Source organism: Aaosphaeria arxii, assembly GCF_010015735.1.
Source record: "Aaosphaeria arxii CBS 175.79 unplaced genomic scaffold BU24scaffold_9, whole genome shotgun sequence".
In the NCBI taxonomy this organism is placed as follows: domain Eukaryota; kingdom Fungi; phylum Ascomycota; class Dothideomycetes; order Pleosporales; genus Aaosphaeria; species Aaosphaeria arxii.
This window is the reverse complement of record NW_022983482.1, coordinates 1557038-1583851: the sequence shown is the minus strand read 5'-3', so window position 1 is coordinate 1583851 and position 26814 is coordinate 1557038. Positions and strand designations below refer to the sequence as shown.

Here is a 26814-nt window from a genome sequence, read left to right as displayed (position 1 = left end):
TTGAGGGAAAGGCGGGTGTAGCGGGTATATCCTGCAACTTTCGTTCTTCTTTTTCCTCCTTGATTGGAGTGTTAGGAGTCTGTGCGCCAAGGGCAGATGAAAGGTCGCCAGTAAAAGAGAATGACGAGGGTTGGGTTTTTGAAAAGTCGTTTTTGGAGGTTTCATCAGGCTTAAAAGAAGAGCTGAGCTTGAACCCGTTTGTGCCGAGACCAAAAACGCTTGTGGGTTTTTCATTAGATTGCGGAGAAGACGCTTGAGGAGTGGGCGTTACTTCTTCACGAGATGTGGGCTTTGTGGTATCTGTACCGCTACTGAATGAGGATTGTTCCTGACCAAAAATCGAACTACTCTGATTTGCTGGTGTGCCCGCCCAGGAGGGTGGCAATGTAGATCCTTCTCGGGAGCCAACTGTCACGGTAGAGCTGAAGCTGCCGAACCCTTTAGATACCGCAGAGTCGAGAGTCGCGGTAGGCGCCGTACCATTCTGTTTCCCAAAGCCTGAAGAAGACGGCTGTCCTTGCCCAAGAGATGAGAATGGTGACTGATTCGTACTTGCACCGACACTTCCAAAGCTGGAAAATCCCGAACTTCCAGTTGGTGCAGCAAATCCTGAGAAACCTCCACTCTTCTTAGACTCAGGAAATAGAGGTTGGCCCTGGGACTGTGCGGTTGAACTTGCTTGGCCCCATGGAGAAGGGGCTTTGTTAAGTGTGCTGCTTCCTCCAAAGGTGGAAGGCTTTCCGAAGGAAGATGTTGCACCAAAAGTAGGTGCAGTAGATTGACCCAACACTGCGTTTGTTCCGAACGATGGTTTTCCAAACGAAGACGATGCACCAAATGTAGGCGTACTAGCTTGGTTTGGTGCTGAAGTGGCCCCGAATGAAGGTTTACCGAACGAAGACGACGCGCCAAACGTAGGTAAATTAGGTTGACTTGGTGTTGAAGCGGTTCCGAATGAAGGTCTGCCAAAAGCAGCACTGCTGGTGGCAAAGCCATTTGAGCCAGGCGGAGCTCCAAAGGGGGTGCCACTTGGGGTTCCTTTACTACCAAATATTGATGATTGGGCTGGCTGAGCTACGCTTGGTACAACATTTGCTGCAGGCGTCGTAGGCTGGGCTTCTACGGTGGACGCAAGACCTGGATATGCGGTGCCTGCCCTAATCGAATTGTCATACACAATCCACCATCCAGACAGGATGCCTTGGTGGTTGAGGGCATAGAATGCTGGAAGCGGGCTGGGGGACTCCAGAAACTCATCATCCATGGGTATTGGTTTGGTAACTTTATCCGTGCTGGATAGGTCGACGCTCTCACCAATGAGCACGCTGTCGCCCCCTGCATCATCGCCAATCATCTGTGGAAGCTGAGGCTTACGATTATCCTCGCTGATTGACGTGACCGTGAAGTCATTCGTGATGTGCTGATCTGGTGCAATGGGCGCACTTGTGTTGGTTAAGAGCGCAAAGTCAATTGAATTCGATGCCCCTAAGATAACAAGGTCATCAAGATGCGGTTCCCAATTGCGTAACCTATTTATACAGAAGCGGGGAGGAGAATCTCTTGACGGACTCCCATTGGCAGGGAATAGTAGCTCGAATGGTGTTTTATGAAATTCAAATGAGCTTCGTTGCTTGTCGGCCTTGACAATGTGATAAGTAGATTCTTCTCGGACAGACTCATCGGAAGAATCACCCCTAGGTGTATGTATGAGGAGGAAGACGTCGCGGCTGAGCCAATAGATGCCCGATGCTTTGCGATGGGTAAGTATCAAGAACTCAAAATTGAGAGGGGAGTTTCACACGTACTTATGTAGCTTTCAAGCACGTCAGGTGGACGAGGGATCGTAGCCATTATATTTCCTTCGGCGCTGTATTGGGCAGCTGTACCGTCCTGTAAACCTGCCACCACCGCCTTGCCCATTATGCTCCAGCCCGCACACGTAACACCATCGTCGCGGAAAACCGACACCTTCTTACTGTCGACGTCAGCGACCAGAAGTCGTCCAGTATCGAGGACAGCAGCAAAGTACTGGCCGAATTTCGGGTTCGGCAAGAGGGTCCGCACTGGGATCTGCTCTGTTGATATCTCGGTGGGAGAAATAAGCGACGAATGGTCTTGAATTTTCCTCTCCAATTCGTCAATAGTGTACACAGCTAGACCTCCACCGTTGTCTGCTGTTGCTACCAAGAAATCTTCGTCGCACGAGAAAGAGACATGGCGAAGTCGAGGCGAGGAAAGGATGAGATCGGGAGCAAATGTGGATATAACATCGTCGTCGCCAGACTCGTTAGCGAATGCTTTCCGCACAGCATCTGTTGATGTGATGACCAGAGAGTCGGGCCCAGCCGCGGCGAGCAAGCGATGCGCTGACGCTACAGACAAGAGAGATGCGGATGAAGGAGGCAGGCTGTCCGTAGGCCATGGTGAAGATAGGAGCTTGAGCTTCTTGTCGCCGCCGATGGAAGAAAAACCGAGTGCCTGATGCTGTGAGTTAGCGAAGCACACAATACCGTGATAGTTCCTGAGTCACTGTGCATGAGAACGACTGTACCTCTGTATTGATTTCTTCCAGCTCGGCTCCGACGTTGAGAGACGGCGCGTCCCGGAAGGCCATGCTTGCGCGACGTGCTATGGTTGGATCTTGCGCGGAATAGGTCTTGCAGTCTAGCGGTATAAGATGCGCATTGGGGATCCGTCGTTACAGATTTGGGGAGGACGAGGACGCGGCGAACGCAGAGGAAGGACAGGAGTCGCGCGTTGCTAGTCGCGGTGAACTTGGGGAGGGGGGCGCTGAAAGTCTTTGATGGAAATTTGCGGACGAAGAGGAGATGTGGTAGGTATGACGCTCTCTCTATTGTAACATAACACAGAGCAAAAGGCAGCTCGAATTGTTTCTCTTGTGTATGTGGAGGTACTAGGTAGGTAGGCAGGCCGTAGGTAGGTAGGTAGGTAAGTTTGGAATGAAATGTTTGGACCGGAGAATGCCAAGACCCAGAGTGTATGTAGCAAAGTACCCGCGCACCTACCTCGTACCTTACTGTGTAGGTAGTTAGTACAGTACCTACGCTAACTACCCTAAGGTAGAGGAGCTTGGACCTTTTGCTCACCCCGCGCAGGCACCAATCAGCTACGCAACCTTCCCCTACCTAGTTACTGCGTAGACAGACATTCACTCTCACTCTTAACTACATCACCATCACCACTACCAACCACCACCACTATTGGCATCGGCATCCGCTCTCCACCACAGTATCTCCGCCATTACCACGCGTCCTTTCACTCTACATCACAAGCCAACGATAGGATTTCCCGTTGACGAGCCTTCTGCTGCTTTCACACCATGGCAGGATTCGACTTCAGCAACCACAACCGTAATGCCGCACTCCATGCTCAAGGAGTCCCGCTACCTAAAGCTACGAGTACTGGAACAACCATCGTGGGTTGTCTCTTCGATGGCGGTGTCGTAATCGCTGCCGATACAAGAGCCACGAGCGGACCTATTGTGGCAGATAAGGTAGGCCGCTTGTCCTCCAGGACCCCAATCCATATCATGCACAATGTCGCTGTGGCAATTGTCCAGGAACGAGATGTTGGCTAACTGCAAGATGCACAGAATTGCGAGAAATTGCACTACATTGCACCTCAGATATGGTGCGCCGGTGCCGGAACTGCCGCTGACACTGAGTTCACCACAGCCATCATATCTTCCAACCTCGAACTACACTCGCTGTCCACCGGTCGCAAGCCACGCGTTGTCACATGCATGACTATGCTGAAACAGCACCTCTTCCGATACCAAGGCCATGTGGGCGCATATCTAGTCGTGGCTGGCGTTGATCCTACTGGCGCGCACCTCTTCACCGTCCACGCACACGGTTCTACAGATAAGCTTCCGTACGTCACGATGGGCTCCGGATCGTTGGCTGCCATGTCGGTGTTTGAGACGCAGTGGAAGAGCAAGCTCACTAGGGACGACGCCGTAAAGCTTTGCGCGGATGCAATCGAAGCCGGTATCTGGAATGATCTCGGGTCTGGTAGCAACGTTGACGTGGCAGTCATTACTGAAGAGAAGACAACACTACTCAGGAATTACATAACACCAAACGTGCGCCAGCCAAAGCAGAGGAACTACCGATTTGCAAAGGGTACAACGGCAGTGCTCAACGAAAAGATAATCACGAGGGAGGAGATAAGCAAATACGTCACAGTTCATGAGTTGAAGGACGACGGTGCAGCTGCCACAGCAGAAACCATGGACGTAGACCAGTGAGCTCGAATCCCATATCTGGTGGCCATAGGAGCCAGTGCAAGCTCTGGTAGATCATTCTACACCAAAGTAAATGTGACCTAGGCCGAGGCATGGTTGTTCCAGAGGTCCCTTGCTAGTCATTAGATAAAGAGACTCATGCATGGCTGATGAATATGAATTTGTTAAAATCAACCTTCCGATAAACATTTTGAATACTGAGATAATTCTAACATCCAGACGATCTCATGCTACCACCATGGGGAAGAGTATTCGAATGGAATTTTGCCGTACTTATCCTTACACATTACCTGGGCCAGACTCGGTGGGGCTTCGTACTCCCTTGAAGGCCCACACTATACTGTTCACACTGAGACGCCTGTATACTCCGATTCAATGTTCCAAAAAGATGCGTCTATCTACACCGCTTCTCCACAATGCTCGCACCATGTTCCTCGTATTCTTTCTTAGATATCCATAGTTGATGGAAGCTTCCTAGACTGGCAAGAATGCTACCACCGATCCACGCCGCATACTTTCGTTCCACCACCGAGCCGGGTGCAATCAACTTGTTTCGCGTTGATGGATAGATTGTATTAATTTCTTGCGTCAAGCGTTCGTTGAGCTTATACAACAAGGAGGACCCTCCTGTGACCACAACGTTACCCAAGAGCATGGGGCGATGATCAGCATCCACTTGCTGGACGGCAGCTTGTACAAGGCGTGAGATTGTGTGCTCATCCTTGGGCCGTGGGTTATCCGAATCGACCAGCGCGGCACTGGCATCGAAAAGGCCCTCAGCGACGCGGAACCTATCAGCCGTGAAAACCTGGTTCCAACCGTCGGGCATCTCGAACGGCCTTCCTGGCTGGTTCTTGGCGATTTCTTCACTCGGTCCCATGTTGAACCTTTGTGGGCCAGGCCATACCTCCACGACCGACTCTTTGAACTCGGTCAAGACTCGTTCTTCTTCAAGACGGCGGAAAGAGTCAGTCGGAGGTAAATCGAAAGTCTTGTAAGTTGCCTGTGACGGTGCGCCGGCATCGACCTGGACTTTTGACTTCACCGTGTAGTGTGGAGTCAACGGAATCTCTGGCTGGGATTGTTTGAAGAGCATGCGAATCTGGTTGGAGACAAAGTTGCCGGCTAAGGGAGACTTTTGCACACCTTTTCGCAAGACCATTCCATCTAGCACGGGCGTAACAGAGGTGTGCGAGGCGCCTATATCAATGATGATTCCCGATGCCTTCCCGGAGGCAAATGCTGCTAGAACTCCTGTTTTTTGAAGATAGAAGGCCGGCGCCCCCCACTCTTCCATCGCGATCTCGATACACTTCTCTCTGGCCTTGGAAGAATTCCAGCCGGGCTCCGTCATAAGCAATGGACTGTCTTCAAGCGGCTTCTCCGCCTGCTCCACGTTTTCGATGTCGACGTCCATAGTATCGCCATTCCCATTAGAGCCTTCGTTCAAGCCGTTCTGCAGGGGATTGCTTGGCTTCGTACTGGTCAACCGGGAGGTAATGGCGTATTCCCACACTTTGGTTGCAGCGTCCCAATCTTCCACTATGCCGTCAGAGCCCCAATAGTTCTTGATCTGTAGATTTGCTTGCGGAGTATGGATCGCGTTTTCGCCGAAGAGGAACTGCGACTTGGAGTCGGACTCGGCGTCGGTGTAGCCAAAGAAAGAAGGGCAAACGGATTTGGGGACGTCCTCGCCTGCGAAACCGGCGCGGATGGTAGAGAAACCCGGGTCGAGAACAATGGCAGATACCTCGTCTAGCTACAGTCAGAAATTGAGCGATTCGTGGTCAAGGTAAGGGTGTTGTTTCGCACCTCCAGCATACTCAGCAGCGGGCGCGTTGGTTGAAGCCATAGCGGACAATGTTGTTCCTTAGAAGTGCACCACTCGGCACATGAACAGATGAGTTGCGGGCGTGTCAATGGTTAGGCAGGCTCACCTAAATCTCAAGCCTGCGATTGTGGTAGCGAAATTTGATGTGGATGGGATTGGGTGTTGGGGGGGTGGGAAGGAGGGGAGGTCGTTGATGGACGGGGCGCGTCGCAACAGTTCCAAACTTTGACGCTTGGGGCGCGCGCCTGCCACTCACGTTGGTATGGATATTAGACTATTCTGATTAGTGTACGGAACACATTGCTCTCAAACCCAACCTCATACCCTCCCATCATCAGCATCATCATCAACAACAACAACACCATACTAGCTACTGCCATAATACATAATACTACATTGAAGGCGGACTCATCTCACTCATACTGCTATCTGGACCTACATCGCTGTAAGCCCATGATAATTACGAGCATTCCAATAGGATAGGTGAGGATATTCGTCAACACCAAGCGATTCACCTTTCTCGGAATTTTCCAGCATGGTCAAGGCATTACTATAAATCCGTCATGTCATTAAAGACCCTTTCCGAACTCTTTTCGCTCTCGACTTTGGATACTCGGTTCATCATTCCAGCCACCGTATCTCCAAAGGAGGCTCTGGAAGATGCCAACCATGAACCAGCGAAGCCAGGACAAGTCCAGAGTCATTCGGCACCCGAGAAGACACCAGATTTTGCTACGCAGGGACCGCTGTGGAAAACGAGAGAGTTTTACCTGTACTATCTCGTCATAGGAATCAGCGTCCCCTGTATGTTTAAATCTGTAATTGAAGTGTCCCAAGGTAGGGGTTCCCCCTTGTTTCCTCATGTCCCTTTCTTTGAAGATCGAATTGCATATCTGAATTGATGCAGAATCGCATCCAAACTATAACAAGTTCTCTCATCTGCTTTCTCAAGGTTGGATTCCCGGTCGCCAGGTGGTATGTTCGAAGGTTGAGACATGCAGTCCTTTCTGGCTAAAGCTATATAGGACAATTCCGATGCTCAGTACTCTGGCTTCCGTCAAAATCTTCCCTTCTTATTCCTTGTTATATTGCTGCATCCGCTATTGCGAAAGGCGTATGACTCGTTCTGGAGAGCAGACACCTATACGCACGTGCGTTCATCTGCTGGGCAGTTAACGCAGGGCTTAACCGCTGCAGCTGCGGCCGAAGCACGCCTTGAGCAAAGAATTTCTTTCGACATTCCGTTCGCTTCGGTTTTCCTAATAGCTCTGCACGGTTTATCTATATTCAAAGTCCTGGCGATCCTTGCCCTGAACTACAAGATATGTAAAGCCGTACCCCGCAAGTACATACCTGTAGCAACATGGGTTTTCAATGTTGGCATTCTCTTTGCAAATGAGCTGTGCAGCGGCTATTCATATGCCTCTATACTGTCGTTTATCCTCCCAACATCGCGAGTGTCCGAGACAGGCGAGCCTACCTCACATATCGGCGATGTGCTCGATAGCTACGGGGGTCTCATTCCTAGATGGGAGGTTTTGTTCAATTTCACGGTTTTGCGGCTTATCAGCTTCAACTTGGATTACTACTGGAGTTTAGACCCTCGGTCTGCGAGCCCTATCGAGGTGGGTACATGATTTCACCACCACAAGATTGCAAAGCTGATGACATCAAGAAGAAACAACTCGATCCATCCAATCTTTCCGAGCGAGATCGGGTGTCAATTCCGGCGAGAGCTGGTGACTTCTGCTTCCGCAATTACTTTGCATACGCTATGTACTCGCCGTTATACCTTGCCGGTCCTGTCATCACCTTCAATGATTACATGTCGCAACTTCGTTACCGCCCACACAGCATAGCGTTCAGGAGGACCATGCTTTACACCGTACGCTTCATTGTCTGTCTTCTCACCATGGAAATCATGATTCACTACATGTACATGGTCGCTATATTCCATGCGAAACCAGACTGGAATCAATACACACCTGCCCAGCTCAGCATGCTGGGATTCTTCAATCTTAAACATATATGGTTAAAGCTTCTCCTTCCTTGGCGACTCTTTCGTCTTTGGGCATTGCTGGATGGCATCGATCCCCCGGAGAATATGGTGCGCTGCATGAGTGACAATTACTCTCTGACGCAATTTTGGCGAGGATGGCACCGAAGCTTCAATAAGTGGAGTCTACGCTATCTCTATATTCCTCTTGGGGGTAGTGCTACCCCTGGGTTTTGGGGGAGAGGCAGATCTGTTCTTAATTACCTCACCGTTTTCACCTTCATAGCCATATGGCACGACATCCAGCTGAGGCTTTTGATGTGGGGTTGGTTGGTCACCATCTTTGTGCTACCAGAGCTTATCGCAGGCGCTGTATTTCCAGCTCGTAACTGGAAGGAACGGCCGACGACCTACCGTTGGCTCTGCGGTGTTGGGGCCGTTGCAGAAGTTCTTATGCTCATGGTTGCGAACCTCGTCGGTTTTGCTCTGGGCTTGGATGGCCTTCGAGACCTGGTCAAAGGCATCCTTGGGAGTTACTCTGGCATGGCATTCCTCTGCACAGCCTGCGGCGCGTTGTTCACAGGAGTTCAAGTTATGTTCGAGTGGAGAGAACGAGAGAAACGACAAGGTATCAAGATGAAGTGTTGATATAATACTGCATCCGATTGAATCATGGGCTGTATGGTGACGGTCGGAGCCACAATGTTGTGATGTAAATGAAGGCAAACATTCTCATGGAACACTCGTACATATAGAGGGATAATAAATGTCGCTAGTTCAAGCATGTTGCGCAATTAAACGAAAATGATGTTGAAGAATATATACCATAGATGCATACAGATCAGCACTGTAATCCTTATAAAAGGAAGTGAACATATAAGCAGTGTACAACAGGGATTAACGCAAAGAGTATGGGTTGCCTAGAGATGGAAATGACAGGATTCCTTTAGTTAAGTGAAATAATTAGGTAGGTGGACACAGGAAGAAAAAAGTCTCGAAAAAAAAGAGGGAAAAAAAAGCAAAAAAAGCAAAAAAAAGCAAAAAAAAGCAAAAAAAAGCAAAAAAAAGCAAAAAAAAGCAAAAAAAAGGCAAAAAAAAGGCAAAAAAAAGGCAAAAAAAGTTCCAGTCCTGGGTTGAACCCAGTGCTCTTCCAAAGATTACTTAGCACAGGATATGTCATATACGCTGTCACTTCTGGTAAAAGGCAAGAAATGAATTAGAACATATATTGACACTGTGCAATGGATTTTTGTCAATATTGGGATATATATACCCTTTGAAATGGATGGAAGTCGTGCTGTTATTGTTTCGTTAGGAAAAAAGCTCGCACGGTTGGTAGCCTTTGAGAACTGATCTGGTGCACACTATTGGACGAGGAGTGGCTCCACACCCACGCTACCCGGGACTCACCTTGCTCACCCACCCACCTACTACCCCATCGGGTACGTCTAGGGTATTGTACTGCGCTCCTACACAGTAAATAGTACATAAGAGATACGTACTCTCCCACCCACCTACCAACCTACCTATTTATTCCAAGTGCAAGTGAACTGCTTTCGACTACTTACTCGCAAGCACTTGGAGCATGGTTCAATTGCTACTATAATCAATCTTCAGACTCTCTCTTCTCTATCGACAACGTGTACGGAGTATTCAATTGGCATTTCTCTGGATGCGGCACCCGTTTATATACGTCGTGATCAACTATCCTCTAACACCCCATCTTCCCACCTCTTTCATTGCCATCTCTCCACCATCCCTCAGCCTCTCATCTCCAAGCACGCCTGCGATGCACTCCCAACCGTCCCTGCCACCCCCCCATCGAAGCACTTCATTCTTGTACCTCTCTCCATTGATTCTACTCACACTACCTTCCTTGCCACTGTGCTGGAAGACGTCAGTCCAGATTTTCCCTGCAATCGCACGGTCAAATAGGTAAGAGTAGTAGGTAGCCCCGTAGCCAAACAAATGCCCAAAGAACCCTTGCCACGCAGTCCCTTGGGGTTCAGGGATGGAAGCATGCTCGTTGTAGACGCGATGGTAGATCTCCGTGGAATCAAAGGATGGTGAAAGCGGCAATGAGGAATGGTACGCCTGATCAAGGATAGCAAGCAGGATCTGGGCCTCCGTCTCGGCCGACTGGGTGCGCGTATCGATTGCAAGACGTTGCTCCAACGCAGACATAGGAAGAGGCGCGTCAGTCTCCCAGTGCCGAGCATACAATGATAGAACAGAAGGGCATGAAGCAAAGTGCTCCATCAGAACGGAGGGAAGTTCTGCAAAATCAGTAGCACACCGAGTGCCTGCCACATTTTGTAGCGGAGTCCTACCCAGGAAAGAATGCAAGCCATGGCCCATCTCGTGGAAGAGAGTCCGGACATCGTTAAAATTTAAAAGCGTAGGGCGGGGATGATAGTTGTTAGAGAAGTCGCATATGAGGGCGATTGTGGGTAACTGGAAGTAGGTGTTTGTCTCTTTGTTGTACGCCACGGGCATGCCATCTGTAGCAGCTTCGACAGGCGAGGAAAAAGGATGGGCTGTATGGGCGGCAAACTCGATCTCTGAGGGGCTAATCTCGCGCGAGCATCGCAATGTGAAATGTGCAGGATTAGGCGTCTTGCCTTCACGAGCGAAAAGATCACAATACAATACGGCAATGTGGCCATCAGTATCAGAAACCACGTCTAGTCGACGGACATCATCATCCCATACTTCGCCCGGTTGCGTCTCACGAGGCACCAACCGTATGCCATAGAGACGATCGAACAGGCGGGAAAGACCTTGCATAACGGTGCCAACGGAGAAGTAGGCTGAAAGATAATCAGGTTGCCGGATCTTGTTGTCCATGGCAGAGATCAGGCGGTGCGTATAGTAAAATTTATCCCACGCATTGATTTGGGATGGGAAATTTTCTGTCTTCGCGTCTCCATTTTTCAACTCGATCAGCTCCTGGAGTTCGTTGTAGACCTTTGGCTTATTGTCTTCGATGAGTGCAGAAAGGAACTGATTCACAGCCTCGGGAGACTTTGCCATCTTATTCTCAAGAGTCATGTGCGCGAATGTTTTATAACCAGATAGCGTTGCGAGCTGCGCTCGGTTTTTCAACATCTTCTCCAACCGCTGAATGCTGGGCTTGTTCGCCGTTCTTACAGCCATGTAGATGTCTCTCCGAACATCAGCGTCCTCCACGTATCTCAATGCCAATTGCGCTTCATGGTTTAGTGTGTGAATCTTCGTCTCACCCCAGGAAGTTAAGGCGCGAACCATGTTTGGGTCCAAGCCTCGCATCCTTTTGCTGCTGAACGATAGAATATGTTTTTCGGGGGCCATGCGATCTACAAATTCGGAACCGTCATGCGCAATTCGATTACTTAAATCAACGAACTTCTGTCTGTCGCCCTCTGCTAGCTCAATAGCCGATCTTGAGAAGTCCTCCATGAGGATCCTGGCCACGACGCGCTCCTGGTCAGACCATGAGTCCCATACTTCTGGTATTGCGCTTGCGCGCTTGAGTTGGTCGTTAAGAATTGTGGTCGTGTTAAGTTGATTCATGTATTGAAACATGGTAGCATATGCTTTGGAAGCAGCGGCTTGTATTTGTCGATCAGGATGTGTGCCTCGCACAAAGTCGGCCAGATCTATGACTCTACAAAGTAGGTCGCTCAGTCTATCCAGATCCTTCACCATACTCTTATATTCCTCCACCGTATTGGCGGCGCTGACCTTCCTGACTACTGCCTCACATCTTTGCAAGGTGATGGTGACGAAGTCGAGGAAGCCACTGGGATCAGTCAGGTATCTGTTTCCAACGATTCCGGTCGGAGGGTTCTTGTGTGAACCTCGCCGGAATTCCTTCCAGAAGCCTGAATTGTCGAAGAGGTTGCGCAGGTCTTCATCGTCTCGTTTCGGCTGAGACGTTCCGAGGCCATAGAGCGAGGCCGACAAGTCAGGGCTGTGTGAATTCGGGGATGGGGTGGTCGTTGCAGTCGCGGCAATAGAACTGTTCCATCGTCGCTGGGTTCGATTTCGACTCTTGAGACATTGGGAACATATCCATGGATTGGGTTTGACCCGCGCCAAACGCTTGATCATTGTGTAACGGCGCTCGAGGACGAATCATAGGAAGAGGAATAGGTGGATGTCCGAAGTTTCCATACAAATTTTCCGTTGCAAAGTAATGGAGGTGTGGTAGTGTCGATGTAGTTGTGAGCGCGGGTAAGGAGGACGATGACGATGACGATGCGGATGAGGATGCAAATTCAATAATTACCTATCTAAGTAGGTAAGTTGTACTGTGTCGGTAGGTTACTGTGTAAAGTTAGGTACTCAATACTGTGTATGTAGATACTTATTATCTCACACTAGCCGACAAAAGCTCGGGCCGCCTCATCCTCCAAGGTTCCTTTTATCCCCAGAACCTCACCACACCACCCGTCCGTTACGACCATCCATTGCGCCCCATCCACAATCGATATGGTGTTCAGACCATTGTTGCAGCAGGTATGTTCAATTGATGAAGCCATTCGCAGCGCTTGACTTATTGTATTTATCTCCAGCGCGCCGTCGTCCCGGCCATGACCGCTCTTGTAGGCGCCGGCATGCTGTTCAATTCACCGCGTCAGGTCCACGCTGAAGAACCCCCCTACGACGTAAGCTCTCTCTCCTTGTTGTCGCATGAAGATCAGTCGCTCATTCAATAATCCAAGCCACACCGCAAACCCATCTACGATGATTCCTCTCTTTCAAACATCACACCAACATCATCATCTGCGGCCGTTTCAGCTAGCCCATCGATCGTCCCTGACTCGGAAAGCTATCGCCCAACACCCACCGACCGTTTGGCGGTACAAATTGGCCATGTTCGACTCGCAGCCTACCGACAAGCAACCCGCGCGGAGGACTCTATCAACAACGCACTGACAGAGACCTTTCGCCTGGAGCACTCGTTCACGTCCACCATACGCTCCCTTGCACCACCAAAGGAGTCTGGCGAGAAGATCTTCCCGGGTGCGCTTTACGTATTGGTTGCATCCATGGCAGGTTCTATCCTGACACGAAACCGTAACATAATATTGCGAGCATCGGTCCCGGCCGCTATCGGTATTGGTGCAGCCTATGCGGTCCTTCCAATCACCATGAGAAATGTTGGAGATTTGGCATGGACCTATGAGGAACGCTACCCAGCGCTTGCGGAAGCTCATCTAAAGACAAAAGCGAGAATCTCAAAGTTCCTGGAGACCGGTAAAGCGCACAGTAGCATGACGTTCTATAGGGTGCAGGACAAGGTAGAGGAGACGAGGGAAAGATTAGAAGACTGGGTTAAGAAAGGCCGATAGACAGCTAGCCCATTGCTCGGCTTTCAACTTCCAGTAATGATGCATGGGGTATGAATATTCTGTAAAAGTAGCTAGGCATTGGATGCGATAGCCAGGAATGTAGCAGCAGCACGCTTTTAGAGTCTCACTTGTACAATCTATTCCAAAATCCAAAGTATCTGATTGTGGTACTACGATTCTCGATAAATCAAAAGATGAATGAACACATCATTATGGAATGTCTATCGTCATTGGGACGTTGTATCGCATAGTAACCACCAAAGGATGATAAGCCTTTGTTCAGAAGAAGTTGCTCTATGAATTTGCCAGCAAGATTAGTTAGATTAATAATGAACGCTATGCAAGTTATGAGGACCTCCCAAGGTTTCTTGGACGAGTATCAGTCGATCTCGATTATGTCCTGCCTCTTCCCGTTTGTTTGCTTGGACACCACCCCTTGAATGGCGTGACCTTGCCCGCCTCTATGCGAAGCTTGCGAAGGGATGAGTCCCTTAGACTGGCCGTGGCCGTGTGCGGCGTTGTGCGGCGTTTGTCCTGCCGCTAGTGGGATTTCTGCATACGGGAGTGCGCCGCCTTCCACTGCACAGGTCTTGACCGTCTTGTGCAAAGTTCGTAGGGCATTTGGTACCCCATCAATGGTGGCAAGGAGCCCAGAGCGAACGCCAAACCATCCATCTCCCTGTCCCTTGAACAAGTCGCCAAGTGCTACTTTCACCGAGTCCAAGCGTTTTCGGGTTGGATTTCGTTCAGAGCTAGGTTTGGAATCTTGCGCCTTCTTGTCGTTGTCTTCGATATGCCAGACGGCCTTATCGTCTTTCGTCCGAAGTCGAATATCAAATGAACACACTGGATTTGCGTACGTGATTCTGTATGTACGGACATCGTGCACATGAACTCTCGGACCTTCATCAGTGCCGACTGTCATGTTTTCTAGTTCAGCAAGTGTTACTAGAGTAGGACGTGTCCATAGAAGAGTAGAACAGAACTGGTCGAGCCCGGTGTGACTAGAGCCGGGATGGTAAAATGGGCTTCGTTCATTAATCATCTCGATGAGATGTGTGCGAATGCGATTTTGTGGATTTCCGATGCCAAAATCAACTTTGATGTTGCTGTGGCTGCTGAAATCAACAGTTGCAAGACTTGATCCGCCATACTGAAAGCCAATATGTTGCAGGGAGGATGACTTTAGCCTCATCCTGCGCTTTTGGAGCGTAGTTGAGAAGGATCGAAGTCTATCAACATCACGCAATCGCGCACTGAGCTCTGTGATGAGTTCGTCCCCAAATGGTGTGGTCAGTAACACAGCGAAGTTGCCGTTCTCAGAGAATGTGAAGGGTGACTGCCTTGAAGATGACATGAGTTTCTTCATGTGTGCTGCGACAGATTTGATCATGGTTCCAGAAGCAATATGGCAAATATTCCCATTGTCGCTTTTGACACCTTGACACATGACTCGTATAAACGGCTCTAGCCAGGTACCATCCTCAGCGCTGGTCTCCAGTAGATCTGACGTACGCAACTGCAAGACCCATCCGCGAAGGCAGCCCTGGGTGGCACCAGCATGTCTGGCAACAGAGGGCAGGACAAGCTCCATATTTAGGGTGTGTGGAATTTCCCGCTTCTGGCATTCCCGTCGGGTTACAGAGAAGGCAAGCTGCTGCACAGCTACCCGCTCAATGCTAGAAAGGGTAGCTCGAGAGATCGGTGGTCGAGGCCCAGGCTGATGCAACTGTAACTGCTCGCTGTACCGGATCTCCGTGCCCCTGGTGCCGAGTTCAAAGAACCACCAGTTCTCACCGGAAGCATCAATAACCGTGACCAACCCCCACTTTGATGGCCAACCACGTGGCCAGTAGAGCGAATACTGCAAAACACCAGCTGTGGTGTACTGTCTTATAGTATCGATCCTTAAAGTTTGTCTTGTTTGCAGTTTCCAGCCAAGCTGCTGAGCATGATGCTGGATGTTGTCTTGCAATAGCTGTGCAAGAAGCTGTGTGACCGTTGCTGCATGGCTTGCCGCTGGATCTCGCGCTTGGTTAATGGTTTGTTCTGCTTTGGCAGATATTGATGCAAAAGGCTTGAGTATATATCTGCCAGTAACGGGCTCGACGGACAGAGTTGTTCTGTTATCTGGCCGACCAAGCGAAATCCCAAGCAAGCATTCACCAGGCTCAGTATCCGAAAACTTCGCTGTGACAGGCATCTTGGGTGACAGCGCATCTCGAGTGACACCCAATAGGTATCTGATATGTAAAGAGATGATTGTCTTCAGTATTCGTTCGAAAGAAAGTTGGTGGAAATCGGTTCCCAGGTCGATATTAGGGACTTGTGTCCCTTGACGGAACCAGCGAATTGTGAGTTTCGAGACAGGCTGCCCGCGCCACGACGGTGCATCACCCTTGAGCTTGCAACTGGATATTCCGATCTCGACCCAGCTCTTCTTTCCCGGTTTGTCGGTCCAATACTGCACAACGAGCATACGATGCACAGGTTCGACTTTGATGGCCCCAGCCCATGCAGATCGAGCAAGCTGGTATGCTTGCGACTTGAGTATGGCTATCTTGTGCGTAAGAACGAAGTTGTGGAGGTATTCGAAACACCCCTGGAGCCCAGAGTCTCGCAAGATCTTATCAACGTGGGGTTTGAAATTCGCCCAGAATCGTGATGTCTCAGCATCAATGACCGGCGCAGGCGAGAACAGTAACCGGAGGTCAATGAAATGCCATTGCTCAGTAGTCTCCTCGGTAAATGTGAGCAATTCCATTTCGAATTCCGAGCTGACAGTAAAGACAGCCCGCCCATTCGCAACATGCCAGTTTTTAAGCGGACGGGGGACTTGATCGTAAACATTCAACCGGATCGAGGCCGTAGTGTTCAGGTGCCGGAGCAATTTCAAAGCACCTGATGAAGAGACAGGTTGTGGGGGGACATAGCCCAGCTACAATGAGTTAATCCATCGATCGATTGTGTAAATAAGAGTGGACATTAGTCGAAGCTAATATGCTTACATGTGGAATCCACTCTGCTTTTCCGGTGGATAGAATTTGTAATGCAGTGCGGATATCAGGATTATATTGGCGAGCCTGCGAAAGAGCAATCTTGAACTGTTCGATCTGTTTATCGACCATGTCCATGTGCATTTCCTGTTCCTTTCCCCATGCGAATAGGTCTATCAGCTTGGTGAGATCCTGAGAGGATTTCTTGCCCCATTGAGTAAGAACTAGAAGCTTGATGAACTTTGCTCTGTTCGTTTGCGCAAACTGTATTAAGAGCATCTTCTTCTGTTTGTTGATTTCGGAGTTCTCCAGTGCACCATTGACATGGCCGGCCTGTCCATTCAAGGTCGGCCCGTTGGATTGTTGACTTGTCTGCATATCAGCCATGGTACCTAGTACGGCTTGAAGGTCGTTGAAACATTCCAGTGAGATGCGTTCGAGCAGCCTGGACAATGGATGGTAGTGTTCGGACGTGATGTGTACAAGCTCTGGAGGTAGTCCGTCCAGTTCATTAGGCCCAGACAGCGCCGAATCAAGTGATTTGGAAGACGATGTGCCGTTCATGACGGCTGTGCTAGGTCCATTTTGAATCGTGAGAGCTGAGCGTGGGGATTGTTGACCGTTGATTAGTTTGCCTTCGTGATTACGCTTCTTGCTCTCCCCGTCTCGGGCGTCCGCGCCGCTGTTAGGCATGATGCGCACGCCTACCATAGTCTGACCTCGGTCTTCCAGCTCTTCGGCGCGGTCGCCGCTCCTGTCGCTCTCCGCGACCTTGGGCGAAACCTCCTCCACAGGACTTTTGCTGTAAGACGACTGTATCTTGATTCACGCAGCTTATAGTTCCGAGGAAACAGGCAATAAGCAGAGGGCGCGACACCACTAGGGATTCAAGGATGACAAGTCACGATGACAGAAACGTGTGGTATGGTATGGTCGGATATGGGGGCACAAAGGGGCCACGGATGGTAGGCGTAACGTGTGCGGAAGTAGTCGCGCAAACGGATCGCAAAGAGTCGCGGGGGCGACAGGAGGAAGTGGCAACGCAGAGAATGGCGGGAGTGTGTTTGTTGCAATAATGAGCCTACCTCATTGCTGATTCGAGCTGCCAGAGCTCGCAGTACGGTGACGATGGAGGTGTGCGGGTAAAGGAAGTTGAGTCGCGTCCGATGGTCAACGGGGAAGCGCAAGGGTTCGATAAGGGCGTGGAAGGAGGGAAGCGGGCGTTGTTGAAGAATGGGCGCGTATGAAAATGGCGAGTGATGCGAAGCAGATGGTGGTATTTGTGGTATTGGTAGTGGTGGTGATGGTGATGGTGATGGTGCTAATGTGTGTGAGTGAGGTTGTTGGACGGACGGGGAATGGGCATGGGCATGGGAATGGATGAATGGGAGGCCGATCGAATCGGGTTTAGTCCAAGCTTGGCGGGCTCACCCTCCTCGTACCAATGTACAAGTATACTTACTCCCTCCGTACCAACGAGTAACTACTACTCCGTAACTACAGCACAATACCAGAATGTACCAGTACAATTACACAGAACATACTGACCTAATTTAATACTAAAAGGCGATGTATTGCAAACACGACTCATCATTAGCTACGGGGTACGGAGTGCGGAGTACTGAGAGTTGAGAGTCTTTGTGGTTGTAACTACGCGCGTGGCTGGGGATTGAGGATGAAAGAGAGTAGGACTCGAGACGGACAAAAGCAGCTCACGCTCTAGTATCTGGCCAAGTACACAAAACCTCCTTGTTCATACGAGCGAGGGTACGGAGTAGTTAGTTACTCGTAACTTGATTATTGCCTTGTCTCGTCTACTGTCACCATACTGTGTACCTAAGGTTGGTTGCTATTGATCTCCCGGTTCATTAGGTGGGTGGTGGGTACTTAGTCCACTATAGGTAGGTACTTAGATGCCTTACCACCTTGGGTACCAATTCCAAGTATGTATCCTTAGGCACCTAAGTACCTATGTACATACGGAGTACCGTTCACTACTCTTACTGTGTACAGTTACTCGTATGTACCTAATGTACCAAGAGTCCCTAACCCACGCTCTTCCCCATCTTCCTCTTCCTCCTCATCGTCCTTCTCCTCTTCTTATTCTTTCCCTTCTCCTTCTATTTCCAACCCCTACCTCCCCTCAACCTTCGCCTTCCGCCTTCGCCTTCGCACTCCCTGTCCGCCTGTCCGCCTGTCCGCCTGCCTAATCCCCCCTTCGCCGCTCACCTTGCAACGCCATGTTTCATTGCAGGTGATGTGATGTAATCATGGTGCCGCGAGTACCAGAGCCGCGCCCGGAGCTTACCCGTCATGTCTCCGCAGCCTCCAAGCTCTCCGTCCCATCCTCATCCCAGTCCAACGAGGCCGATGACGAACAGAGCATCTCAGAGCATCCCTCCGACATGGACAATGTCACTGCTCCACCTCGCTTCGAGGGCGACGACACCCGCCTGACCAGCGACAAGGAACTATCAGGCTTCTACATGTATGGCTGGGCCGCAGAGGTACCGCATAGCTCCCCATACCCACCTTTTCAGTGGAACGCCCAATATAATAGTCAAAGCTAATCGACGTTTACTCACCTAGGTGTTCGTTGTCTGTGGAATTGGTACGAGATCTTTCCTTCTACATATATCTACTTACTCGTACCTACCTACCTACCTACCTACCTACCTACCTATCCTCACTCTACCGCGTCTGCACTCGACTCAGGTTTATCCCCTCACAACTGACCGCAACTCTAGGAAGCTTCATCCCCGTTACCCTTGAACAGCTTGCGAGAGAGAATGGCGTTCTTTTATCCGACCGTACCACTTCGTGCAAATCGACTCTTCACCCAAGCCCATCTTCATCATCGTCCTGGTCCACACCAGTTCACCCAGACAAAGGCCAATGTGTAGTCTACATACTAGGCATCGAAATCAACACGGCAAGCTTTGCAATGTACACATTCTCTATCAGCGTCTTAATTCAGGCGCTTCTTATAATATCCATATCCGGAGCAGCTGATCATGGTCGCTTTCGAAAGACGTTCCTGCTCTGGTTCGCCTTCATAGGATCGATATCCACCATGTTATTTCTTCCAATCGTTCCTCGAGTCTACATTCTCGGCGCTTTACTGGCAATAATCGCAAACACCTGCTTCGGTTCGAGCTTCGTTCTCCTGAATTCCTTTCTACCGCTGCTCGTGCGCAACCATCCTACTGTCAAGTACGCCAATGACTCACAGCACTCATCCTATCTGGACGATGAGGACTTGGACGATCCGTCACTTATCGAAGAAGCGCATTTCTCCAATGAGCTTGCGGCCTCGGAGAATGTATTGGACAGCGTGGCAGACGCGACGACCGCACTACTTCCGCGAAACCACACCTCTCCTGACCTCACCGTGCCAAACCCCCGCTCTCATGCGACTCCATCCCAGGAACTGGCACTGTCTACTAAGATCTCCTCTTATGGCATTGCGATCGGCTACATCGCAGCTTTACTGGTGCAGACACTATCGATTCTCATCGTCATTTTTTTTCAAAGTGGGAACTTCAGTTTGCGGCTCGTACTATTCATCATTGGAGCGTGGTGGTTTGTCTTTACCATTCCAACTGCATTCTGGCTCCGTCCTCGGCCAGGACCACCGCTCAAGATCGCGACCCAAGCAAGTAACTTCCATACTGGACTAGCATACTTTGGTAAGTCACTTCTGTTGTTGTACGCCGTATTATCTCTTCTCACGTGAAATAGTGTATTCATGGAAACAACTTGGCCGCACTGTAAAGCATGCGCGCATGCTGAGAGATGTACTCACCTTTCTTGCCGCGTGGTTTCTACTATCAGACAGCATTGCGACCGTGTCTGGGACGGCTATCTTATTTGCCAAAACCACCTTGGGCATGTCTTATGCTATGCTTGCCCTAATCAACGTTATTGTTACACTCTCGGGTATCATCGGTGCTTTCACCTGGTCCCGGATCAGTATATTTATGTCGCTCCGCCCCTCACAGACGATCCTCGCCTGCATCGTCCTCTTCGAAATGATTCCAATCTACGGTCTTCTCGGCTATATCCCTGCAATACGTCGCTTTGGTTCATTCGGGCTGCAGCAACAATGGGAAATGTATCCTCTGGGCGCCGTGTATGGCTTTGTTTTGGGTGGCCTCAGTAGTTATTGCAGGAGTCTTTATGGTGAACTTATTCCTCCTGGCTTCGAAGCCGCATTTTATGCGTTGTACGCGATCACGGATAAAGGGAGTAGCGTGTTTGGCCCTGCAATTGTTGGTGCCATCACAGATGCTTATGGGGAGATACGTCCCGTATGTTTTTACTATCCATAACCGATTCACTATTCTACGATCGTAGTACTGACGTCGAGACAGGCATTTTGGTTTCTCGCACTATTGGTCGGATTGCCATTCCCGATAATGATGTGTGTGGATGTGGAAAGGGGCAGGAAGGAGGGCATAGCATTGGCGAAGGAGCTCGAACAACTAAGTGTTCCTCTAGAGGAGGAACCTTCCGCCCTGGCAGGAGATCGAACGCCACCTTTGGAGCGAGATGAAGCATAACTACCTGGTATAATGGGATAAATCCATACATGCAGCTTTCCATTTTGCGTCGTGCATTTCAGCAAGCGACTGGCGCAGGTTCAAGATAATTACTTAATCTAATCTTAAACATTATCATGTACGGAGTGCGAATCCACCCTTGAGCAGGAAGACTCTTATCATAGCCCGGCTTAAATGAAGAGGGTTAACATCGGCAAGGAGGAACGCCCTCTGCTTTCCGATTCATTCATCCAAACCTAGCTGCTCCCTGATCCTGTCTCGCTCTTCCTTTTCCTGGACTGCATCCTCAATGATTCTCCACATATTATGCGTAATGCTTTCCATTTTCCTCGCCTTATCATTCCACTTGTTCCATCCCGTTTGCAACGTCTCCCTCTCCTCTGGTGTGACCTTATTCATATTTCCCGCCTGCAACATGCTCAGTCTCCCTCGGATCGCCTCTCTTTCACCCTGCATGGTGGAGATATTGGTGACAAGAGCGGCAGTGGTCAGTGTCGAATTGAGTGCGGAGAGTGTGCTACGGAGTAACTTGGCAGAGGCTTGCAACGTAGCGGTCTGGCTGCGCAGGGAAGTAATGTCAGACTCGAGGTCGCTCAGCTGGTCAGAGTTCAGGGTGCCCTCGCTGTCCTATGAGGTTGGTGTGAGTATGCGAGGAGGGTAGAGGACAGGTGGTGGACAAATGATATGCACCTGTAGAGCATGATAGACCCATTGCTTGCCTGCGTAACGATTCAGCGCGCGTTGATTGCTAAGGCACTTTTGGGTCTAGGTACCTGAAGCTCGACCTTCGATCTGTTTACCTTCATGGAGGTCTTTGAGAATCTTTTGTGCTGCAGCTAAATCGATGTCACCAGGGTTCGTGATGAAACATCATCTTCAAGCAATCGACCCACCTTTGGTGACTTTGTTATGCAGGTTGGCGGAAACATCGGTGGCCTTTTGATGTATAAGTTCCCCTGCTTCGTTCGAGACGGGTACGTGTATGCTTAAGGACTCACTGAATAAGGACGACTAGGATACAATATTTGTCAACCAGGACCGCGTTGGAGTAGCCTAATTGCATAAAGCACTGTGAACTCACTTCTGATTCCCTAGTGAAGGCTGTCAGTCCTCACTCCAGGATATTTTCCCTGCTTTCTTGACTTACGCAAGTAGTCCAGAATAGTATCTGCGGCTTCGTTGGCCGACACCTGTGCTTTACGCGGCGCCATCGACCTTATTGGTGATAAGGAACAAATTTGTTTCTGGACTGGACTCGAACAGAAATATTTTGTGGTCTTTTCTTATAGAAAAAGCAAAGAGGTGGTTTATGGCACGAAGTAGGTGTTCCTTTATGAGTGGAGTCGTCGTAATTTCGAAGAGGGAAGGAAGGGAGCTAAGCATTCAAGAATGGCAGGTACGCGCAGATGACTTAACCAAGGGCTTTGAGCGAAAGCACGCCAGCGCACGACAAGTTGGGGAGACGATGACAAGCCAACAGTTTTCAAACGCATCGTTTCGTCTTTCATGGGTATAAAGGAAAGTCAGTCAGAGGCACAGCAGCGCGCTTGACTGACTGTACCATATCTATCTAGAAACAATTCGCTATGCAAAATCACCTTGTTAAAAAGCCCAATGATATCTAATACCCAATCATGCATCATGCATCTCCATAAGCATTTTGAACTACATGACAACCTGACCTATTGTTAGCAATCAGACACATGGAAATTTGGGTTTCATTGACTCACGCAATCGTTATCCTTGGGCGCTTGTCCGATACCCATTTCATCGAAGGTTTTGGGGCCTTTTCCGGGGGGACCGGCAGGCGCAGGTGGTTTCGCAACAGGTGGTTTCGCAGCAGGCGGCTTTCCGGCAGGCGCTGCATTCGGCTTGGGGGTCTGATGTGAAGGATTCGGTTTCGGTGTGGTGGTGCCTGGCCGCGCCAGCGGTTCATGCTGTGAGGGTCGTCCAGCAGAGCCGGGGCGTGAGCTTGTTCGTCCGCCAGAAACAGCGGTTGAGGGACGTTCTGGACGGCTCGAGCCTCTGCTTTCCTGACCGGGCTGTACTGTCGAAGGTCGAGTGTGCTGTCTGGTCTCTAAAGGTGCGATATAGCCAATATCAGGCAGGGTCGGTTGCTTCTTGATCGGCTGGCCTGGTTTCTGGAGCTTGTTACGACCGTCCGGCGCGTTGAAGCCAATATCGGCGGGTTGAACGGTCGCCGGTCGAACCTCTGGCCGTTCAGCACTTGGCCCGCCTGGTTGTCTGTATGCACCTGGCGGGGGACCACCGCCGTACCCTCCACTTGGAAGTCTCCCTCTACCCTGTCCCATATCGTCCACGCTGGTGTTGGGGCGCAAAGGAAGTGGCCCCATATTGCCACGGCCACGTCCATAACCGTCAGGACCAGAACCACGGCCTGAGCCGGGACTGTAAACGTTTGGATTAATGTTGAAGGCAGACGAGGAGGGTCGCGCATCAGGGCGCGCGGTGGCCGAGCGTACTTCTGGTGCGAAACCTCCAGCCATCGGCCTAGGACCGCCGCCACCGCCTAGATTGGGAGGCCCGTTGTCCATGGGGTATGGAGTAACGGTGGCCGGACGGTCGCCATACGGCGCGGAGGTTGGTGCAGTGCTACCGACACTAGGGGGCTTGTCCGAGATTGGGTACGGGGTGGTGGAAGTCGTCCGATCGGGGAAGCGAGAGGTGGGCGTCGATAACGAGGGCGAATCGCCGTAGTCGGATGGGCTGTTGTCTACGACGGTAGGTAGCGCCGGCGCCGCAGCCTTTTGCAATCTCGCAGGGCGTTGTCCGCGCATGGAGCCATGTTGCGACTTGATCTTGTTGATGGCAATCTTTTCGTGGTCGGTTTTGGAGAGTGTGCGAGATTTGGAGATGCTTTCGATGCGTGCAGCAGCATCCTTGTTTCCATTCTTTGATGCCTTTTCATACCATTCTAGCGACAGTTCAAGGTTGACCGGAACGTGCATGCCAATCTCGTTGAAGTATCCCATTGCGAACTCTGCCGTGGCGAGGCCTGTTAGAGCGGCGCGGCGGGCATACTCGTATGCGAGTTCCTCATTCTTCGGAAACTCCCCTTCATAGCCGCATAGGAACCATTTGCTAATCGCCATGTCGGCCTCAGACTCTCCTTGCCTGGCAGCGAGGGCGTTATAGTGCATGGACAAGGTCGGATTGAATTCGCAGCCCATGCTGCAGAGCTCATAAGCAGAGCCCATCTTAAGCTGGGCTTTTGCAAAACCAAGGTAGGCCGCCTTTTCGACATTCTGCTTCGCAGCCTTGTCGTCGTAAGGTAGATAGACTTCCGGCACGTTGATCTGGGGCAGTTCGCGGGCTTGGAGCATACCCAGTACGTAGGCGCCCTGTGGGGCATTCTCATCGGCAGTGCTGGCTGCCTGCCTGATCAACTGTAGTCCCTTTGCGTAATCTTGGGGTTGCCCATGCTGCCCAAGCAATGTCATCATTCCGAGGCGGTAATTAGAGGCCGAATCGCCAGCTTCCGAGCCCAGCTTGTAATGCTGGAGTGCCTTGATGGGGTCATTTGATTGCTCGAATTGCATGCCCATGCGATATTCTGCCCGCGCATACCCTTTTGATGCTGCGCGCGTATAACACCTGAACGCCTCTTTCTTGTCGACCCGTAGACCAAACTTGCCAAATTCGAGCCACATTCCCCGCATGAATTCGGCCTTTGGATGATGTTGATCTGCAAGGAAGCTAACCACATTCATAGCATCGACCCTGAGTTGATGCTCCACTTGTGGTGTGACGGGTCGTGCTTCGTGTATCAAGGCCAGGCGCTGCTCGTGCAGCATTGCGGCGTCGACATATGATAGAGCGTCCTGTGCCCATGCAAGCTGCATCTCGGGATCGTTGGAATTGAGAACGGGCAAACGGGCATTCTCGAGGACTGCCTCCTTCTCGTCATCGGAAGGCGGGACGTTTGAAGGGCGAGATTGGAGCTGAGGAAATGGGGAGAAGTTGGGGGTATCGTTCGTTGCTGCGAATTGACTATAGTCGTGAGATGCCTGCTGCTGTTGATGGTGCTGTAGCTGCTGAATAGGCTGCGGTTGTACATTGGGGGGTTGCTTGAAGGTAGAGGATATGCTCTGGTGTCTTTGGGGCCAGGGTGACTGGCCACCCTGTGCGCCGCCGGCGGGTTGGTGGTCACTTTGGAAGCTCGTCGAGCGAGGGGGAAAGTTTTGTGTCTGATTATGCGATTGTGCTAGAGGAGGCGACATGGGCGCATGGGGATTCCGCGGTCCGTTGGCCTCGAGTTCCATGTGGGCAATGTTCTCCTGCATGTTCTCGGGCACCTCAGGCATTATCCTATGTCATACAACACATCAGCCAATGCGATCGGAGAGGGGGAGACGTAGGGGGAGACGAGGAGAGTAAACCGACCGCTGAGGAGCTGGCGAAATGACCTCTGGCGAGGGTGCCGGCATATAGTAGTCATCGAAACCACCGGGAACGAATGTAGCCCCAAGCTGTGGTTGGCCTTGCTGGTAGCTCATTGTTTGGGTTTGTGTGCGGGCAGCAGGCTAAAGTGATGAAAGAGACTGAGGAAAATAAGGTCAGCCGTTGTCCCGAAATATAAAGGTACTCTGCGGTGTACTGGTTATTCGCGAGAAGAAAGACCAGAACGCAGGCATGAATGAAGGAAGAAAGGTTAGGTGGTAAATCCGTGAACAGTGACAGTGTCTCAGGATTGAGGTTGACTTACCTGGAGTTTCTTGGCGGGAGGTGGGAGGGGAGGGGGGTGGAAGTATGTACACCGTACGAGTTACGAGTACTTTAGGAAAAGCACCTCATATACGTAACCAATTATATACACCGTACCTAGGTACGAGCTACCTAGGAAATTAAAACCACCTTAGCTAACTAAGGGTAGACTGTAGACTGTCGACCGTAGACCCGGAGGAGGGAGAGGGGAGGAGACGACAACGTATGCACGTATTCGGTACTTCGCCGTAATTACTCGTAGCCTTTGTAGGTACTGTGAGGTAGGTTCTGTGCAGGCAGGTATTGTACTCGGTACTTACCTTGTAGTATAGTATACGGAGTATACAGTGATCGTGATGGCTAGGTAGGTACAAACCAGCCCGCCCTGTGTATGTGGGTTGGTTCCAAGTTTCAACGTCCCAATGTATGTAGTTGTGGAGTACTTGGATAGGTGCCCAATGCAAGGTACCTAGGTACGGAGTACCTATGCTCGTATGCAAAGAGTATAGGCAGGAGTAAGAGTAGGAGCAAAATGAAAATGAAAATGAAAATGACAATGGGATAGAGCTCTTTGGAAAATTCTAATGCATCATCAACAAACGTAGAGGGAGGGGATTTTCTCTCTAGGTGATTAATCCGTTGGTCGCACGCAAGATCTCTCTGCGGAACAGTACGGAACAGTACAGAACAACGGTGGTGACTGTGGTCAAGAGCCTACTCGTAGGAGGTACTCGTTCACAGTAAGCTATCGTGGGTGTGAATGATGGGAACAATCCATTATCTACCTACGTAGGAACGTAGGTACTCCGTAGGTTAGGTGACTCAAATGGCCAGCAGACAAGGTGGGACGTGCAGTGTCAATAGGAGAGTTATAGGAGATGTACAGAGAGGAGGGAGGGTACGGAGTATCTATCTATATCATTCGCCCTTCAACCCTCTTAATTCAATTACTCCCTACACGGTACAGTCCTACTACGAAGTACATACTGTTATTACGAGTACTATTCGTGGCTGGACGTGACGGCGCCAGCCTGGATTGCGCCGCGTTGAGGCTGAGGCTGAGCTCGAGCCTGACCTAATTCTTCCCATAATTACGCTTCT

General features: G+C 50.5%; 9 protein-coding genes across 9 annotated transcripts; 4 read left to right on the top strand and 5 right to left on the bottom strand.

The window, feature by feature from the left end:
* The first annotated feature begins 3139 nt into the window (after positions 1 to 3139).
* BU24DRAFT_426901 (N-terminal nucleophile aminohydrolase) lies at positions 3140 to 4501 on the top strand. The gene is made up of 2 exons (XM_033529082.1): positions 3140 to 3514; positions 3614 to 4501. The coding sequence occupies exons 1-2, from the start codon at positions 3341 to 3343 to the stop codon at positions 4268 to 4270; spliced, it is 831 nt and encodes a 276-aa protein (XP_033380139.1). The 5' UTR covers positions 3140 to 3340; the 3' UTR covers positions 4271 to 4501.
* On the bottom strand, positions 4412 to 6321 carry BU24DRAFT_398623 (actin-like protein-like protein 6A). Its single transcript, XM_033525388.1, has 2 exons — positions 6080 to 6321; positions 4412 to 6022 (listed from the first exon to the last, which is right to left on the bottom strand). Exons 1-2 carry the CDS (start codon positions 6117 to 6119, stop codon positions 4662 to 4664), a joined length of 1401 nt encoding a protein of 466 aa, XP_033380138.1. The 5' UTR covers positions 6120 to 6321; the 3' UTR covers positions 4412 to 4661.
* Positions 6322 to 6415: 94 nt separating this feature from the next.
* On the top strand, positions 6416 to 8915 carry BU24DRAFT_426898 (MBOAT-domain-containing protein). The gene is made up of 4 exons (XM_033529081.1): positions 6416 to 6935; positions 7006 to 7073; positions 7124 to 7723; positions 7774 to 8915. Exons 1-4 carry the CDS (start codon positions 6662 to 6664, stop codon positions 8740 to 8742), a joined length of 1911 nt encoding a protein of 636 aa, XP_033380137.1. The 5' UTR covers positions 6416 to 6661; the 3' UTR covers positions 8743 to 8915.
* Positions 8916 to 9713: 798 nt separating this feature from the next.
* Positions 9714 to 12403, bottom strand: BU24DRAFT_426897 (mitochondrial intermediate peptidase). Its single transcript, XM_033529080.1, has one exon. It carries the CDS (start codon positions 12184 to 12186, stop codon positions 9799 to 9801), a length of 2388 nt encoding a protein of 795 aa, XP_033380136.1. The 5' UTR covers positions 12187 to 12403; the 3' UTR covers positions 9714 to 9798.
* Positions 12404 to 12551: 148 nt separating this feature from the next.
* BU24DRAFT_454276 (uncharacterized protein) lies at positions 12552 to 13746 on the top strand. The gene is made up of 3 exons (XM_033531305.1): positions 12552 to 12594; positions 12651 to 12743; positions 12801 to 13746. Exons 1-3 carry the CDS (start codon positions 12568 to 12570, stop codon positions 13428 to 13430), a joined length of 750 nt encoding a protein of 249 aa, XP_033380135.1. The 5' UTR covers positions 12552 to 12567; the 3' UTR covers positions 13431 to 13746.
* Positions 13553 to 17516, bottom strand: BU24DRAFT_486563 (MED14-domain-containing protein; the record flags this gene model as incomplete). The annotated part of the gene is made up of 3 exons (XM_033533418.1): positions 13553 to 16368; positions 16439 to 17228; positions 17512 to 17516. 3 exons carry the CDS (start codon positions 17514 to 17516, stop codon positions 13810 to 13812), a joined length of 3354 nt encoding a protein of 1117 aa, XP_033380134.1. The 3' UTR covers positions 13553 to 13809.
* An 888-nt stretch (positions 17517 to 18404) lies between these two features.
* Positions 18405 to 21075, top strand: BU24DRAFT_426894 (MFS general substrate transporter). Its single transcript, XM_033529079.1, has 5 exons — positions 18405 to 18933; positions 19016 to 19037; positions 19174 to 20115; positions 20168 to 20736; positions 20800 to 21075. Exons 1-5 carry the CDS (start codon positions 18697 to 18699, stop codon positions 20986 to 20988), a joined length of 1959 nt encoding a protein of 652 aa, XP_033380133.1. The 5' UTR covers positions 18405 to 18696; the 3' UTR covers positions 20989 to 21075.
* A 135-nt stretch (positions 21076 to 21210) lies between these two features.
* On the bottom strand, positions 21211 to 22199 carry BU24DRAFT_495906 (homologous-pairing protein-like protein 2; the record flags this gene model as incomplete). Its single annotated transcript, XM_033534163.1, has 6 exons — positions 21211 to 21615; positions 21679 to 21707; positions 21762 to 21824; positions 21882 to 21985; positions 22070 to 22079; positions 22136 to 22199. The coding sequence occupies 6 exons, from the start codon at positions 22197 to 22199 to the stop codon at positions 21211 to 21213; spliced, it is 675 nt and encodes a 224-aa protein (XP_033380132.1).
* A 197-nt stretch (positions 22200 to 22396) lies between these two features.
* BU24DRAFT_426890 (uncharacterized protein) lies at positions 22397 to 25691 on the bottom strand. The gene is made up of 3 exons (XM_033529078.1): positions 25393 to 25691; positions 22719 to 25317; positions 22397 to 22665 (listed from the first exon to the last, which is right to left on the bottom strand). The coding sequence occupies exons 1-3, from the start codon at positions 25503 to 25505 to the stop codon at positions 22654 to 22656; spliced, it is 2724 nt and encodes a 907-aa protein (XP_033380131.1). The 5' UTR covers positions 25506 to 25691; the 3' UTR covers positions 22397 to 22653.
* Positions 25692 to 26814: the final 1123 nt, after the last annotated feature.